This window comes from Lemur catta, chromosome 13, assembly GCF_020740605.2.
Source record: "Lemur catta isolate mLemCat1 chromosome 13, mLemCat1.pri, whole genome shotgun sequence".
In the NCBI taxonomy this organism is placed as follows: Eukaryota; Metazoa; Chordata; class Mammalia; order Primates; family Lemuridae; genus Lemur; species Lemur catta.
In genome coordinates this window covers 83,600,754-83,618,068 of record NC_059140.1, presented here as the reverse complement: position 1 = coordinate 83,618,068, position 17,315 = coordinate 83,600,754, and the positions used below count along the sequence as shown (strand labels likewise).

The window sequence follows — 17,315 nt, the reverse complement described above, 5'->3', positions numbered from 1 at the left end:
CAAAGCAGACAATGATAATACACTGGAGAAAAGGATCCCTATTCAATAAATGGTGCTGGGGAAATTGCAGAAGAATGAAACAGGATCCATATCTGTCACCACTCACAAAAATTAATTCAAGATGGATAAAAGACTTAAATATGAAACATGAAACATTAAGAATTCTAGAAGAAAATGTTGGAAAAACTCTTCTAGATATCAGTCTAGGCAAAGAATTTATGAAGAAGACCCAATGGCAATCACAGCAACAACAAAAACAAGTAAATGGGACTTGATTAAATTTTAAAAACTTCTGCACAGCCAAGGAAATAATCAACAGAGCAAATACAAAACCTACAGAATGCGAGAAAATATTCACACACTATACATCCAGTAAAGAGCTAATAACCAGAATCTACAAAGAACTCAAGAAAATCAGCAAGAAAAAAATCAACCCCATTAAAAAGTGGGCAAAAGATATGAACAGAAAGTTTTCAAAAGAAAGTAGACAAATAGCCAATAAACATATATGAAAAAATGCTCAATGTCACTAATCAGGGAAATGCAAATTAAAACCACAATGAGCTATCACTTTACCTCTGTTTGAATGGCTTTTGTTGAAAAATCCAAAAGCAGTAGATGCTGGCGTGGATGCAAATAGAAAGGAATGCTTATACAGTATTGGTGGGACTGCAAATTAGTACAGCCTCCATGGAAAAGAGTATGGAGATATGTCAAAGAACTAAAACTAGACCTACCATTTGATCTAGCAATCCCACTACTGGGTATTTACCCAGAGGAAAATAAATCATTTTATCAAAAAGATACCTGAACTTGAATGTTAAATTACAGCACAATTCACAATTGCAAAGATGTGGAATCAACCCAAGTGCCCATCAATTCATGAGTGGATTGACAAAATGTGGTATATGTAGACCATGGAAAACTACTCAGCCATGAAGAAGGATGACTTAATGCTTTTTGCAACAATATGGATGGAACTGGAGACCATTATCCTAAGTGAAGTATCTAAACAATGGGAAAAAAAAACACCATATGTACTCACTATTAAATTGGAACTAACAGATGAGCACACATGTGCATAGAGGGAAGTAAAACTCATAGGAAATCAAGCAGGGGGGAGTGGGGAGGAGGGACGGGTAAAAACCTACCTAACAGGTACAGTGATCACTATCTGGGTGATGGGCACAATTATAATCATGACTCAAGCATTATAAAGGCAATCCATGTAACCAAAAATATTTGTACCCCTGTAATACTTTGAAATTAAAAAAGAAAGAAAACATTGGTATCAACAATCAAGTCATGAGTTATATTGAACAATAATAAATTATCATCAAAGGGTTTCTAAATCTCTGACCTGACCCATGATTTTCCTATGTAAGTAATCTGAAGTCAGCCAAATGCTGGGAAACACTAAATTTTATGAATTTGAGTGTGTAAAAATCTGTGTTTTGCTGTTCTTAAAAATCATTCCTTCCTTAAACTAGCCTGTGAAATACAGCCGGGAAAACAAGGCATGGATTTTCAGTATGACTAGAATATTAAACATCCCAGGTTGTTTCTCAAGAATGTAAATGACTCTGAAATGAAAAGAGAACAATAATCCTTCTCACTGGGTTGAGGGCAGTGTGACATTGTCACCACAGGAGAGCAATCCAAGAAGTAAGAGAATACCATTGGCTGAAATTGGTTAAAATATCGAGGCTTTGAAAGGACAAAAACAATTATTAAGAAGTCCATGATTTGTAAACATCTCTTTGTTGTCATTTTATGACAATTCTATGAGTTTGGCATTAACCTCTGTCCAAACATCAAATCTCTGTTGACTTCTGTGTTTATTTCTCCATGCCCTGCTCTGCTAGCAGCAGCACTGCTGCCCGCGGGTCTGCTCCAAGCACGGCTTGGGCACTGGCCCCTGGGGGTGGCTGCCTGGTGAAGGCATCAAGCGAGCCCTCCCGCTGCCCAGATGGTGGCCCACAAGAAGGCTCTGCTGGTTAACCCAGGGACAAAAGCTCTTAAAGGGAAAACAACATCTTCTAGGTTAATAGCTTTCCTTTGAATTAACCTCTATCCAGAAAAAAAAGTCTGATAAATGTTTGTTAATTAAAATTGAGGCTTTGTGTTGGTTTAAAAATATTAAGCTTTGTTGCACTTACTGATATGGAAAATGAGTCCCAGCCAGGGTAACTTTCCTAGCAGGGACACAAAGCCACAACTGAAACCAAGACATTGAAGAACAATGGCCTCTTGGTTGTCAAACCCACCAGTGACTATGCCTGTGGGGTTTTAAGGCAAAAGCAGGCTCTGGGGAAAACATTCCGGGGCAAATAGCTATCGCAGACTCTCCACTGTCACCGACTGCTTTGCTTCTGGGACCAGGTGCTCACTGGGAATCCGCTGCTTCGTTTTGCTGGACGGGAGAGGTCTATTATTTCCAGTGTATTTCCTTTATGGAATACTATTAGTTTATTTATTGATGTATTCAGTTGGTCAGAGTTAGGGGTCATGTGATTTGGGGCACACCCCGTTTCTGTGACAACAGGCATCAGGGCTTTGCACAAGCTTCGGCAGTTGCCCACCTATTGCTTGGGAGCTGCCCTGTGGGGCACTGGGTTTGAGGCTTGAGGACACAAGCACCTCGTTGCGAGGCGTTCTTGCTGTGGGGAGCCCCGAGGACAGGCATCAGCTGGGCCCTGCTCTGGGAAGGGGCAGCTTGTCCACTCTCCCTGCTGCTTCAGGACGATGCCCTCAGGGTGACTGTGTTCTGCCTGTGCAGGGGAAGTTCTGCCCGGTCCAGGGAAGCCTACAGAGGGGCCTGCCAGGCCCCGTGTATGCCCGGCCGCCACTGCTGACAGTGCAGCGTCAATATAGCTGCGAAGCCGCCTGTAGCCAGGCCGTCTGGGCAAAGCACCTGGTTCTGGGTACGTTTTCTTCCTGGCAACCGGGGCATCTTGCCACGCCGTCTGCAGGACATGACAATGCCCAGTCCTTGCACACAGCTCCCGGGCAGCCTCGCGAAGACTGCCAGTCTGCAGACACGGGCCCTGGAGGTTTGTACGCGGGCAGAAGCCGATCCAGAAACATATTCTCCAGATGGTTCCCTGGTTAGCTAACTGTCTCAGATTAACTGAGTCATGCCTCGATTTTGTGCTGGGCAGATACAAGCCTCCTCCTCAGCCCAGAGGGTGGTCATGGGTCTCAATCCCGATGTCACATTCAGGAAGGCACGTCCCCTTCTCACTCGTTCCTTCACCGGTTGTCCAGTCTGGGCGCGCGCTGTGCAGGAGGGAGGCGGGAAGAGCCACGCAGTCTGCAGCCCGCAAGGCAGAGACAGCCCCGGAGGCCCAGGACAGGCTGCGCCTCTGCAGGCCAGAGTGGCGGTCAGAAAGGGACATCTAAATGGAAAACAGGTGGCCTGGCTCACTGACGCGGGGCCAGAGGAAGCCCAGCGTGTTCCCGGAATGGAAAGAAACCTCCGGCGGGAGGGAGCGTGCCAGGGCCCTGCGGGAAGAGGGAGCTGTTCCCGGCAGTCACGTGCCGGGCCGGCCAGTGGGACGTTTGCGGCTGTTGCCTGGGATTGAGAGAATTCTGTTCCCGCCCAGCTCGCCCGGGCCAAGGCACCCTGTCAGTGTCACCAGTGTCACCACCGTTCAAAGCCAGTGCCGAGGATGACTGTACAGCTACAGCAGGTGTCGCTGAGAAAGGCACGAAACCATTTACAGTGGAAGATACAGACACAGCACACACAGCACACACCACCTTCTACACACACCACGCACTGCACACACCACCTACCACACACAGCACACACCGCACACAGCACACACCACCTACTACACACACACCACGCACCGCACACACCACCTACCACACACAGCACACACCGCACACACCACACACCACAGACCACCTACCACACACCACACACCATACACCACACCCAGCACCCAGCACACACCACCTACCACACACAGCACACACACACCCACCATAAACACCACACCCTCCACACCATAGATACATACCATATACACCCCACACATACCACAAATACCGCACACACACACCACACATACGCACCCTGTACATACCTATATGTATATGATCATATCTCACAAGTTAAGGAAAACCTGGCAAAATTTACATGTACTGACTCTCTTGGGATATGACAAGATGGAGAAAAAAGCTAATTCGTTAGCAGCAGAATTTCTCCTTCACCACAACTGGCCTCTCAGCTATTTTCTCATATGTATATATTGTTGGATCAATACTTTGTTTTGCTACTCAGGGTATGATGGAAGTTCCGAAGGGGTCCTATTTAGGAAGACAAAAGGATGGTTGCTAAGAAGGGCAGTGGGTTCAGCTTTGTGGTCAGACTTTGCTTTTGCTGAGTGCGAGGTGCAAACTGAGAGCAGAGTGGAATTGCCCAGGGAAGTGGAAGGGGATTCTAAACAGTCTAGGAAAAGAAAGGAAGAGAGAAACGAAGAGAGAAAGGAAGAGGCAGCTGGAACGCGAAGTGAAAAGTTAGGGGGAGGATAGAGGATCGTCAGGTTGCGACGTGGGCCGGGCAGGAGGGAGCCCACACGGCCAGTACGTGCGAGGGTGGCGAGCCCGGCCTGCCGGGAGCAGAGAGCAGGACGCCCAGGGGAGGGTGGGCAGCTGGGTCCACTCTGTCGCGGAAGGGGAAGCCCAGATGCTTTGAGCAGTGGCCTAGGAATTCCACAAAAACCAAAGGCCTTCGTGCTCCAGAGGATGAGACGCGACAGTGGGCAGGGACTGTCAGTAGCTTCTGTGACCAATCGAATCCTGACCTTGAATATATAGAAAATTCACATCGTGCCAATGGTGCAACTTACCATGTAAATAAAGAAGGACACCGGAAGGAGGAGACACAGTTTCCTTGCTTGTTCTCCGCGGTCTGAATCCTCTTCTAACTGGCAGCGTCGCTCGTGAGGTCAGGTTGATGTGAAAGTGCTGTTTTGCTTGGGTTTTAGGTAAGGATCGCACTGCACTGCTTCTTAAACATGATTCTGCTAAGATTCTTGAGAAATCTAATATTTCCCCAAATCGAACGTCATCACTTGGAGAATCTTACGAAACAGCCCCAATACAGCTGTGCTTAAGAACTGCTGATGTCAGGTGTGAGCAAACCTGAATCTGAAGGAGCCAGTCCGTCAAGGGGGATCCCAAGCGCCTCACTGCGCCTAAATTTGAACTAGAGTCAGGTGGCCACTTGCCGACCACAGCGCACACAGGTACTCTGAGTTCCCCCAACCACACGTCTTTTTACCGTTGGGACTGAATGGACCAATCAACGCTCAGCTGCATCCACCAATCAGAACTAGGCAGGTTTCAAGCCTTCATTTGCATAAGTGGACCTGATTGGGAACCTGAGTGGGCACTAGGGCTATAAAACCCCCAGCTCTCGTGCTCTGAGCACTTGCCTCTTATGCTGCGGGCATTTTCCTGGGGTCTGCGAGCTGTTCGATGGGATTAGTTCCCTTTCCTGCACTTTCCGGCACATTTTTTTCAGAGAATTTTGCTAGCGATGGAACGCGTTCTTCTCGATCAGTCCTCAGTATTCTGGGTTACTTAGTACAGGTTTAGCTGAGAATGATTATGTTGCTACAATTTATGATTTGATGAAAATGTTGGGGAAACACGAAGAGTGCCAGTTAAGGGAGCTGGCATTGTGGCTCTTTAAAATTTCTCCTCAAACTTTTAGGAGGCGTCTTGAAGCGTCTGGTTAATTGCCTGGGCTCCTTGGTTCCGGGGTGGGCGCTATCTCTCCCTGTGCCCATGGGCCCTTGTCTCAGGTCTCACCCGCTGGCCGGCTGGGCCGCGCCGCGGCTGTGCCGGCCTCTGGCTCCCTGGTGGCGTCTTTGCGGGAGTCGCAGGTGACAGTTCTGCACTCACTAGTGGGCACTATTTCTCCACGCATCCCTGGGCTGCCTCCAGGGCCCTGGGTGCCGGTGGCCTAGGGCATTTCATTTTCCTGGAAGTCCCTGACCAGACGTGCTCCCTACAGGCTAGGGACGTGGGAAGGTTGTCGCCAGATCATAGACTCACAACCAATGAGAGTTTTGCTTGCTTAAGGGCCCCAGTTTAAGAGCTCCTAAGGTTCTTTCCATTTTAGCCACTGTTTTGAGGGTCAGTACCATTTGTGGTTTCTTGTCCTCTACTGGTGGGTTATACGAAAACTAACTTGGTCCTTAAAGAAGTACTTATTGTCTACAGTGTTTCATGACATCACGGTTAACATTGAGAAGGGACAGCAATTAAATACTCATACAAGAAAAACCCTGGTTGGTAAATGCCAAGAGCCATGGCGGTTACGTGACCAGAGTTAGGCCTCACCAGGTGGCTCAAGCCCATGTCATGTGGCCCCCATCCGTCTCGAGACCCGAGAGCACAGACACATCTGTTATCTTCAGAATTGCTGCTTTTGTCTCGTGCTGTTCAAGCCCATGTCACAAGTTTCTAGATTTAATTATGTTTTATTTTGTGTTCTTCTACCAGTCCCAACCTATTGAACCCAGCTTTGGCTCACAGGAGTTTGCTTCCTCTGCTGAGCAAGTCTAACCTCCAGGCTTGACGACCGTTCCTGGAAGTGAAAAGTGATAATACCACTTTGGCACTGGGAGGGCCTGGACACTCCACCCAGCTGACCACATCTGCATTTCCAGAATATTCCCTCACATTTAAAACTCTATCCACTTGGCAACCAGAGGGGCCTACATACACCCTAAGGCCAAGAGACAGGAAATCACCCTCCTGTAGTGACCTCATGCTTTTCTGGGACAGAATGAGGTCCAGGAGTCCTGGGAGTGGCCCCACGAGATCCTCTCGGGATCTTTGATTTCGCAGCAAACAGGAGGGTGGGTGATGTAAAACTTGACAGAATGGCTCCAAAGAGCACAGATTTCTGTGAGGCTCATGTCTCGCTGTCCTTGAGAAAATGGACAGTGGCTACTGTTTGGTCGACTCTGGCTGTGCCCCTGCAGGGTGGGGACAGGGCCTCAAGGGCGGGAGCTCACCCAGGCCCTGGCGCAGAGCCGGCCCTGCACACGCGAAGGCAGCTCCTCTGCTCTGTGGCAGGCGTCCCTTTCCCCACCCAGGACCAGCCGGGTGACAGCACCCTGCATGGACACCTGCCTGCGAGCTCTCTCCTGCTTCCCTCCTCCCCTCTCCCTCTTCCTCCTCCTCTCAGGAGACAGTGCTGTCACCCCTACACTGCCACCTACGGAGGGAGGTGCAGAGATGAAGTTTGCAAACCAGGGATATAGTCTCTGCTGAGAGATCATCGTTCTATCGAATTTCCGCCACAGAGGCAGACTGTTAGTAAAGGTGTTGTGCCCGGTGGGAGCTCCGATCACCTGGAGAGACGTGTGCCGGGCAGCTCCCAGGAGGAGGCGTCTCAGGCAGGCTCCAGCACCCCCTGCCGTACAGGGAGGGGAGCTGAGTAGCGGCTCAAAGTCATGCAGCAAATCGGCAGAAGCGCCAAGCTCACATCCCAGCCTGTCTGCCTCCAGCATCCACAATTTCTTTTTTTCTTTTCTTTTCTTTTTTTTTTTTTGAGACAGAGTCTCGCTTTGTTGCCCGGGCTAGAGTGAGTGCCGTGGCGTCAGCCTAGCTCACAGCAACCTCAAACTCCTGGGCTTAAGGGATCCTACTGCCTCAGCCTCCCGAGTAGCTGGGACTACAGGCATGCACCACCATGCCCGGCTAATTTTTTGTATATGTATTTTTAGTTGGCCAGATAATTTCTTTCTATTTTTAGTAGAGACGGGGTCTTGCTGTTGCTCAGGCTGGTCTCAAACTCCTGACCTCGAGCGATCCTCCCGCCTCGGCCTCCCAGAGTGCTAGGATTACAGGCGTGAGCCACTGCACCCGGCCTAGCATCCACAATTTCAACACCACTGATGAAAAGGCCGCCAGGGAAGAGCAGTGAAGGATGTAGGGAGCTGAATTCCGCCCAGAGGTCAGGAGCCCCAGGGGAGACTCACTATGGATCTTCAAGCAGATTTTGAAGGGTTTTGTGCATAAAGGAATGAAATTAGCTGCTGCTGCTTTCTTTTTTTTTTTTTAAGTTCAACCTGAATCAGTACGGGTTAAGCATGGCGGAGAGCAATTAGATGCGTGGCGTTGTGGAGCCTCCGTGCACCTTCCCCAGCTTAGAGTCCCAGACACGTTCGCAGGTCTTGTTGGATGAATAAACGGAGGTGTGCGTACGTCTCTTAACTCATTGTTTGGAGGCATTAACTCTAGGTTCGATGTTCATTGCTGTAGAACAGTAGTTGAAACGTGATCTTACCTGGGGCTGGTGGAGGAAACAAACAGGTCTTCAGAGCTCAGATGGGCCCGTGATTTCCCTCACCAAGACTCACTGGGTCCTTTTCACGTCTTAGGTTATGTCAGAGTCAGAGTCGAACTATAACTTCGTCATGTTGGAAAATTTTAATCTGATTCATTGGGATATTTGTTAAAGCAACGGAGGGTTTTAAGGTAATTATGCAAAACCATCCGGGGATGATGAGCAAAGCCCCCATAGCTCCAAACGCGGTACCACATACTAAGTATTAATAGCCGGAGGAAAAAGATCGAATGCAAAATCCCTTAACTCTGAATATTACTCTGCATAATTTGTTTTCCATTATCAGCCCAAGCGGCGCAAAAAATAGCTGTGCTGCATCATCTGGCCAAGAACATTGTCCAAACATGCGGTTAGGCCATGGGCACCGCACAGCTGCTCTGGGCTGATAGCGGCAGAGTGAGGAGAGTGGGGGCCGCTGGTCAGCATCGCCACCGGGGAGCTCCTTGGTGGCCCTCCTGGTTTTCTCCGCCACCGTTTCGCGGACGCCTGCCTCCCCAGCTCATGTTCTGAACCGTCCCCACTTCTCTTTCAGGGCCCAGGCTTGGTGGTGCCCTGGCTAAATTTCAGTTTCAGTTCCTGTTGGATCAAAAATACATATTTGAAACAAACATTTTCCTTAAGAACAAAAATATACCAACTTACTAGAAGCATGGGAAATTGAGTATTCAATTCATTGACTTTTTTTTGAGATAGGGTCTTACTCTGTCACCCAGGCTGGAGTGCAGTGGCACGATCACAGCTCACTGCAGCCTCCAACTCCTGGGCTCAAGCGATCCTCCCGCCTCAGCCTCCCAAAGTGCTGGGATTACAGGCAAGAACCACTGTGCCCAGCCCAACCGTCAATTCTTTATTTAGAATTAAACATATAATTCTTTTTTTTTTTTTTTTTTTTTTTTTTTTGAGACAGAGTCTCGCTCTGTTGCCCGGTTGGAGTGAGTGCCGTGGCATCAGCCTCGCTCACAGCAACCTCAAACTCCTGGGCTTAAGCGATCCTACTGCCTCAGCCTCCCAAATAGCTGGGACTGCAGGCACGTGCTACCATGCCCGGCTAATTTTTTCTGTATATATTTTTAGTTGGCCAGATCATTTCTTTCTATTTTTAGTAGAGACGGGGTCTCACTCTTGCCAAGGCTGGTCTCGAACTCCTGACCTCGAGCGATCCTCCCGCCTCGGCCTCCCAGAGTGCCAGGATTACAGGCGTGAGCCACCACGCCCGGCCATAATTCTTTTTTAATAACAGCTTTATTGAGATATAATTCTATGCCCTAAAATTTACCCCTTTAAAGTGCCTATTTTAGTGGGTTGGTATATTCACCACAATCTAATTTTAGTACATTTTCATCATCACCACTCCCCAAGTAAACCCCATACTCCTTAGCTATCTCTCCCCAATTCCCTTCCCCCAGCCCCTGACGACTGCTGATCTACTTTCTGTCTCTATGGATCTCCCTGTACTGGATCATTTCACATAAAAGGAATCAGACAATAAGCGTCTTTCTGTATCTGGCTCTTTGACAGAGCCTGAAGTCTGTAAGGTTTACCTGCAATGTGGCGTGTTTCAGAACTCGCTCTGTTTCGCAGTAGAGCGTTATCACATTGCACAGGTGTAACACATGGTGTTTATGCACTCGTCAGCTGATGGGCACTGGGGTTATTTGCACCTTTGGCTGTTATGTAGGATGCTGCTATGAACACAGACGTTTAAAGTTTTATAAGAATGTGTGTGTTCTCAGTTCTCTGGAGTATACACCGAGAAGCGGAATGGCTAGGTCATATGGTGACTTTCTGTTTAACTTTTTTGAGGAGCTACCAAACTGCTTTCCGAAGCGGTGAAGGAGCTCAGAAAATTTCACCCCAATATATGACTCCTAGGTATAAAGAGTATTTTGAATTGAAGGCCCTTCGAGATAAACACGCTTTGGACGGGGCTTTCTCTCTACCTGCACAAAGCCAGACGGACCCATCAGAAAGAACTGCCTTCCTTTCCCTCCCTGCTACCTCACCGTATTGCAGGGAAGATCAAGGTGCAGCCAGACCCGGCCCACATTGTTTTAAACATGACACCTGCCTCTCAGGGCAATTCAGCTCGCACAGAGACTGGTTTACAAGTCCTTCTGTCCGCCCCGTCCATTCATCCTCCCCAGTAGCCACTTACTGCCCCTAAACAAAGTGGCCTACGTTCCCCGTGTCCCGCCCCTCTACAAGGGGAGGGTAGAAACTCTGGACCCCAGTGGGGGGCCGGGTGATGGCTCTGTGATCCTCCCTGTGCGCACCGCGAATAAACCTCTTTCTCTTACTCATCTACCTTTCTGTGAGTTGATCTGTCAGCGAACCTTCCAGGGAAAAGGAAAGTGTCCCCTCGCCCCGCAGTGGCTGTGCCGTCCTACGTTCCCACCAGCAGCGTGTGGGGGTTCTCATTCCACCCACCCCCCACCCCCCCACCCCCCCCCCCGCCCAGTACTTGGCACGATCTGCCCTTTTGTTCTGGGCAGGACGGCGGGTGTGCAGAGGCATCTCCAGCGGTGTTGACTCGCATTTACCTGATGACCTTGAACAGCTTTTCATGCGCTTATTGGCCCTTGTGTATCTTGTCTGGAGAAATGCCTGTTCATATAATCAGATAATTTTTTTGTTAATTCACTTTTGTTGTTGAATATCTTCCTTTTTTAAATTTTTTTATTATTATTATTATTTTTACAGACAGGGTGTCTCGCTCTGTCACCCGGGCTGGAGCGCAGTGGCGCAATCACAGCTCACTTTAGTCTCGAACTCCTGGGTTCCAGCGATCCTCCTGCCTCAGCCTCCCGGGTAGCTGGGACCACAGGTGCGCACTACACCTGGCTAAGTTGTTGTTCTTTATTTTCTGTAGACACAGGTCTTGCTGTGTTGCCCAGGTTGGTCTCAAACTCCTGGCCTCAAGCGATCCTCCCGCCTTGGCCTCCCGAAGTGTCTGATTTTCTTTTTACATGAATGCTCATTGCAGCTGTAATGGTGAAGGCAAAAACTTTCTCTTACCCCTCTGAAGGTTCGCTGAAAAATCAATTCACAAAAGCCAGACTAACTGGAGAAAAGTCCTACCGATGTGTTTGGTTCCAGTTGTACGGGATCCTGGGAGCCCTGGGGGCTGCAGACGCTCGTGTGCCGTCCGAGGTCACAGAGAGCAGGGCAAGGGCCTGGCGCTCAGGCTGTGGCGTGGAGACAGGAGGATTCTGTCGAGGGGCGGCAAGCGGTCACCGGGGAGAAGTCCGCGGCTTGCAGAACACGCAGTGGTCTCAGGCAGAGTCTGCTGGGCCCACAGAACCGACGAGGGTTGGGACAAAGTCTGCCCAGGTCTGCTGCGTGACTTCCGTCTTCCTTCCTGCGATGTGGGTTCAGTTGATGGAAACTCGAGGAAGGAACCGGAGGTAACAGTTTCTTCTTTGCGGGGTCAGGACTGGAGGCAGATGAGCGAACACCAGAGAACAGCTTCATCCTGCGCTTCGGGGAAGGCAGCGGTGGGGAGGCCAGGGAGGCCTTGCGGCTCTAGCCCCAGTTCCCTGTGTACAAGGCACCGTGTTTGGGGTGTTGGATTCTGAGCCTCAGCCGTCTTATTTCTGTTCGCGGGAAGCTGGAAACCACCCGAAAGCTCACCAGCAGGTGGACAGATGAACAGCCTGGGATTGCGCTCGACGAGAAACGAACCGTCTGTCTGTCACGCACTCATCGTCAGTGCTGAGTGGAAGTCGGAGCAGACGCAGAGCCCGGCGACGCCGTTCCCGCGGCCCTGGGGAGCACAAGCTCGTCCCCAGACATGGCGGAGGGCGGTGCCCGCGGGTGGCACAGGGACACTCAGGAGTGATGGACGCTAGTTATCTCGACTCCGGAGGGTTCCAGAGTGTGTCGTGTGACAACCCCGTCACACTGCACACTTTAAATGTATGTTTGCCGCCTGCCAATCTATCTCAGTAAAGACATGAGACGTTTGCTCAGGAGGGAAAGTCCAGCTGTTGGCGCATACATAGTGGCGGCTTCTCCCGCAGCGTTGGCTGCCGCTGGCTGGCCGGCCGGCTCGCTGCGGCTACGCCGTTTGCACCCACAAGGATGCAGTGTTCTGGAACCAGCCACAATTTCCCCGAACACAGACTGACACCTTTGAGAGCCGCGCGAGTGTGGCCCCGGGCAGGACCTGGGCTCCGCCACTTCCCAGCCGCAACCTCGGCCGAGTTCTGTCACTCAGCGCGCCTCAGTCTCCCCATGTGCAGATGAGATGCACAATAGCCCCCGCCTCGCTGCGCCACTGTCAGGGTTAGGATTTACCCGAGTCCGAGGGCCGGAACGGTGCCCGGCCACGGCAAGCACACGGCCACACTCCGTGCCCCTTCTGTGGTGTGAGTCAGGGAACAGCCCGGGAGGCTCGAGTAAAACTCGGACCCATAAACCACTGAGGAAGAGGGCGCTTCTCTGACACGGGGCTCTCTTGAGGGAGGCAGAAAGGCCTCCACTCCGTGTCCCCGCCCTGTCCCAGCCACGTCAGGGTGCAGGGCCCCCCGTACCTCCCGTGCGTGGAGTCGTGTCTGCTGTCCGTCTGTCCCCGGGTCCTCATGACACGGGCCACCTTCTCCAGCAGCAGGCGGTTGTCCCTCTCGATGACCGAGAGCCGCTCCTGCTCCAGCTGTGGACAGAGGAGGGGCCGGCAGGGCACGGCTGCGGCTGTGCACAGAGAGAGAGGGTCCCCCATCCTGGGCGCCCTGCGAGCTCTGCCACCTGGGGGACCAGCAACGCCAAGGGGGGTGCGCAGCACGTCTGAGCCGTGACCGCCGGACTGGGACACGTTAGGGGGAGCAGCAAAGTGACAAAGTAACCGTGAGCAGAGACAGTGTCTAAAACTGACATGTGGCAGTGACGTGAGGAAATCGTTTTACGTTTTAAGAGAGATAAAAGAGATATTTTGCACAGAATATTTGAGCCCAGAGGAAAAGAACACGCCTCTTGTTTTAAGTTTTTAAATGCATTGATCTCCTGATAGGCTCAAGACTGGTGACTTAGTTTTTACTCATTGCCTAACAAGCACATGGAAAGCACGCAGCCTCCCGTTTGGGAGGCGTTGCTATGGAATTCTCACAGCATGTACTGTAACCACGAAACTCTCGCTCCACACGGCTTAACCTTCGACAAGTAAACATTCTGAGGTTGTCAAAAAATGGTTCAGTTTGAAGGAATACGCTAACGAATTATTGCAGAGCTGTGCTGTATCCATTGCCGCTGTGACTCCCTCCCGCCCCCACCCGCCCCCACCCGAGACGTGAGTTTCTGCTGCGACCCCCGCCCCCCCCCCCCCCGCTCCCCTGGGACAGGACAGGGGTGACTGGTGGCCTGGACAGCATTTCGTCTGTGACGAGAGACTTGTTTGTTTCTTCCTGAGCCTGCCTTTCCATTTTCCTGGGTTTCAAGCCCGCGTGTTCTCCTGAGCTAGTCCCTTAGCTGAGAGACGGAACCGAGGACGTACCTGCAGCCTCTTGAGTTTCAGCTGCAGGTGCAGGCAGGGTCGTGGGGCGCCGGCGTCCACCAGCGGCCTGGCGGCCTGGACCTGTGGCACAGAGCAGGCGGTGTGACTAGGACAGCCTGGCAAATCACTGGCGTGAGCTTAGACTGTACTGCCAGGTCACTAGCGCTGGGAACATTCATAAACCGCTGTTGGGGGCACCAGAGACTCCAAACCAGCCTGTGGCAGAAAGTTCTGAACGATGGTCGCGACGTGACAGAGACTCTGTGCGTCCCCTGTGGGGCCGGCAGTCGTCAGAGATGAGCCCGTCACCCTTTCAAAGTAGAGAATCAAGTGGGCACAGGTGAGAGTTCACCGAGCGCCAGCCAGCAGGTGACGTTTCTACTCTGCACTCAAGTGCCAAGAGGCCTTTTCTACAGAGAACTGCGTCCGGCCTCCACCTCTCCTTGACATCTGAGCCTCCAACAGCATTTTCAAGAATGAGCCTCAAACATTAGTTAACTGCAAAACAGTCGCTGCTGAGTTTTCTATTAGAAAATGTACAAATAAGGGAAAAATTATATTTTAAAGTGTGATAGGTTAAATGCACAAGGTCTAAATGTGTTACTGCTTGCCATGAAAAGAAATCCCCTTGTATTCTAGATACTTGCTCCTAGATCATTAACTACTAGGACCTGTGAGCTGATGAGCTGGTGGTGACAGCTTTGGGGAGCCCCCAGCTGAGGAGTCAACCGGGAGTAGGTTGGAAGTGACAGCCAGTCTGGGGACTCAAACCCACACGCAGGTGCACGGCGCAGCAGATGTGACGACGCAGCCAGGTGTCGGGAGACGTGGCCGGGGCTGAGGCAGAGACACTCAGGAGCTGGCCCCCGGCCCCCGAGGGGAAAGGGGACCACCGAGAAACGGGCAGGGCGGTGACGGGATCACATGCCCTTTCAGAGACTCCCGTCACTGTGAGTGAAAGAAGATGGCGCAGCAGGGAGACCCACCGAGGCTGCGTGGCCATCCGTGGAGGAGACCAGGGCCCAGGCGTGCCCAGCGCCCGGGGTCCTCGGGAGGGAGACGGGCAGGAGTCCGGCCACCTGAGGTGTGTCTGTGGGGTGTGGGGAAGGCAGGGAGGGGGAGGAACACCCCCTTCCAGTTTGGATACCTGGGGACCCCAAGACAGAGTTCAGGCAGTGAGCAGGTTTGGGGCATGGTCAGCGAATTCTGAGTTGGGCATGTTTAATATAAGGTTCCTATGCGGAGCTTTCTACAAGCAAGTTTGTTCAGGCTCCAGACAAAGATTTGCAATTCATTACTGAGGTCTCGCTCTTGCTCAGGCTGGTCTCGAACTCCTGAGCTCAAGGGGTCCTCCTGCCTCGGCCTCCCAGAGTGCTGGGATCACAGGCGTCAGCCACCGCACTCGGTCTAGAAGTGTGTTGCTTAATATGTGCATGTTTTGGGATTTTCCAATTATCTTTCTGTATTAACTTCTAGTTTAATTCCATTGTGGTCTAAGAGAAGACATTGTATTATTTCTATCCTGTGAAACACATGCTTTGTGAAAGGAACCTCAGGTCTTTGTGCATTAGGAGGCTTTCCAGTCATTTTGGAGAAGGTCAGCACTGTGCAAACACGCTGCCGTCAGACACGGCGTGGCCCTAAAACGCGGCACACGCCAACCACGGTCTGTTTAACGGGGTTTTGTTTATGGCAACACGTATGACAAACCTTGTTAGGAAATGTCATTCCAACGTCCTACCTCTGAAAAGAAAATCACCTCTAGGTCCTCAGGGAAAGTGCGGGCCCGCGTGGCACTGAGCTGTGGTCTTCGGCCGGGCCCGGGGACGTCCCTACCTTTCTCCTGTGGTCCTGGTAGGCTTTCTCCCACGCACGCTGCAGGTGCTCCCCGCCGCGGGGGCGCAGGGGCCGGGGGGCTCCCTCCATCTCAGCAACGAAAGCCTCCGGCTCCTCGCACGCAGAGGAGGCTGCGCCTGGCAGCGGAGACGGCTGTGTTTGCGGATCACGAGGCAGTTGCCATGTCATCGAGCAGAGTGAGGAGAGAAGAACAGCAGCCAGGAGAGCCTGTGGGCGTTTCCAGCAACAAAGAGTAACAGACAGTGACTCCTCTGCTCCAATCGGTATCTTCTCAAGATCTCTTGAGTAGCTAGTGTTGCACTGTGAGACCACTGCTCAGATGCAGAGGAAGGAAATATGCAGAGTCAGGTCAAAGAATTTCTCCCCCAACTACTGTCTCCCTCCCTCCCTCTTCCCCTCCTCCCTCCCTCCCTCCCTCCCTCTTCCCCTCCTCCCTCCCTCCCTCCCTCTTCCCCTCCCTCCCTCCCTCCTCCGCCCTCTTCCCCTCCTCCCTCCCTCCCTCCCTCTTCCCCTCCTCCCTCCCTCCCTCCCTCTTCCCCTCCTCCCTCCCTCCCTCCCTCTTCCCCTCCTCCCTCCCTCCCTCCCTCTTCCCCTCCTCCCTCCCTCCCTCCCTCTTCCCCTCCTCCCTCCCTCCCTCCCCCTCCCTCTTCCCCTCCTCCCTCCCTCCCTCCCCCTCCCTCTTCCCCTCCCTCTTCCCCTCCTCCCTCCCTCCCTCCCCCTCCCTCTTCCCCTCCTCCCTCCCTCCCTCCCCCTCCCTCTTCCCCTCCCTCTTCCCCTCCTCCCTCCCTCCCTCCCCCTCCCTCTTCCCCTCCTCCCTCCCTCCCTCCCCCTCCCTCTTCCCCTCCCTCTTCCCCTCCTCCCTCCCTCCCTCCCCCTCCCTCTTCCCCTCCTTCCTCTTCCCACCCTCCCTCCTCTCTTCCTCCTCCCTCCCTCCTTCCACCCTCCTCCCTCCCTCCCTCCTCCCCTCCTGCTCTCCTTCCTTCCCACCCTCCTCCCTCCTTCCATCTCTCCCTCCCTCCCTGTCTCCAGTTCATTGTTGCTTCCTGCCTTTCTTTACGCCTTCCTTGCCCCCTCTCTCTCCTATCTTTGAATGATTCATAATAATCTGGACAGCACCGAACCATGTTTATCTGCAGGTTAGGTGGCAGGTCTTCACTCCTGTTTCCAGGGGAGGTGAGGACTAGCTGTGGGAAGGTTAATCCGGCTGTGGCGGGTTTTCCTGGGACACGTGAGGTAAGCATGGTGCTAGGACAGTCGTGGGACCATTTCACGGTGGCTGGAACATACGCACAGGTGTGGAGACACCCTGATCAGAGGACCGGCTGTCTGCTCTCAGGGTTCTAGTCTTCGTTCCAGCACAGGGTGAGCGCGTGGTGCCGAGTCCACGGCGCGAGTGGACACGGCCGTGAGGAGCGTCCGCGTGTCAGCGCGCCCGGCGGCCGTGGGTCTGGAACGTCAGCCGCACTTGCAGAGGTCAGACTGGGAAATAACAAGACGTGAATCAACTCCGGGCCGACCCCCTGTCGCTGCCGGTGGCTGCTTTTATGACCCTGAGAAGTTTGGCAGAGGGCTTTGCAGGCTGGTGAGATGGTTGAT

At 52.2% G+C, this 17,315-nt stretch overlaps 1 protein-coding gene across 2 annotated transcripts; it reads right to left on the bottom strand.

Moving 5' to 3' along the window:
• Nucleotides 1-8,339: 8,339 nt before the first annotated feature.
• Nucleotides 8,340-15,876, bottom strand: CFAP97D2 (CFAP97 domain containing 2). Of its 2 annotated transcripts, none has more exons than XM_045566720.1 (4): nt 15,699-15,876; nt 13,863-13,943; nt 12,910-13,028; nt 8,340-8,953 (listed from the first exon to the last, which is right to left on the bottom strand). In XM_045566720.1, exons 1-4 carry the CDS (start codon nt 15,786-15,788, stop codon nt 8,947-8,949), a joined length of 297 nt encoding a protein of 98 aa, XP_045422676.1. In that variant the 5' UTR covers nt 15,789-15,876; the 3' UTR covers nt 8,340-8,946. The 2 variants fall into 2 exon arrangements, with proteins under 2 accessions (XP_045422676.1, XP_045422675.1); XM_045566719.1 differs by lacking the exon at nt 8,340-8,953 and adding an exon at nt 10,918-10,981.
• Nucleotides 15,877-17,315: the final 1,439 nt, after the last annotated feature.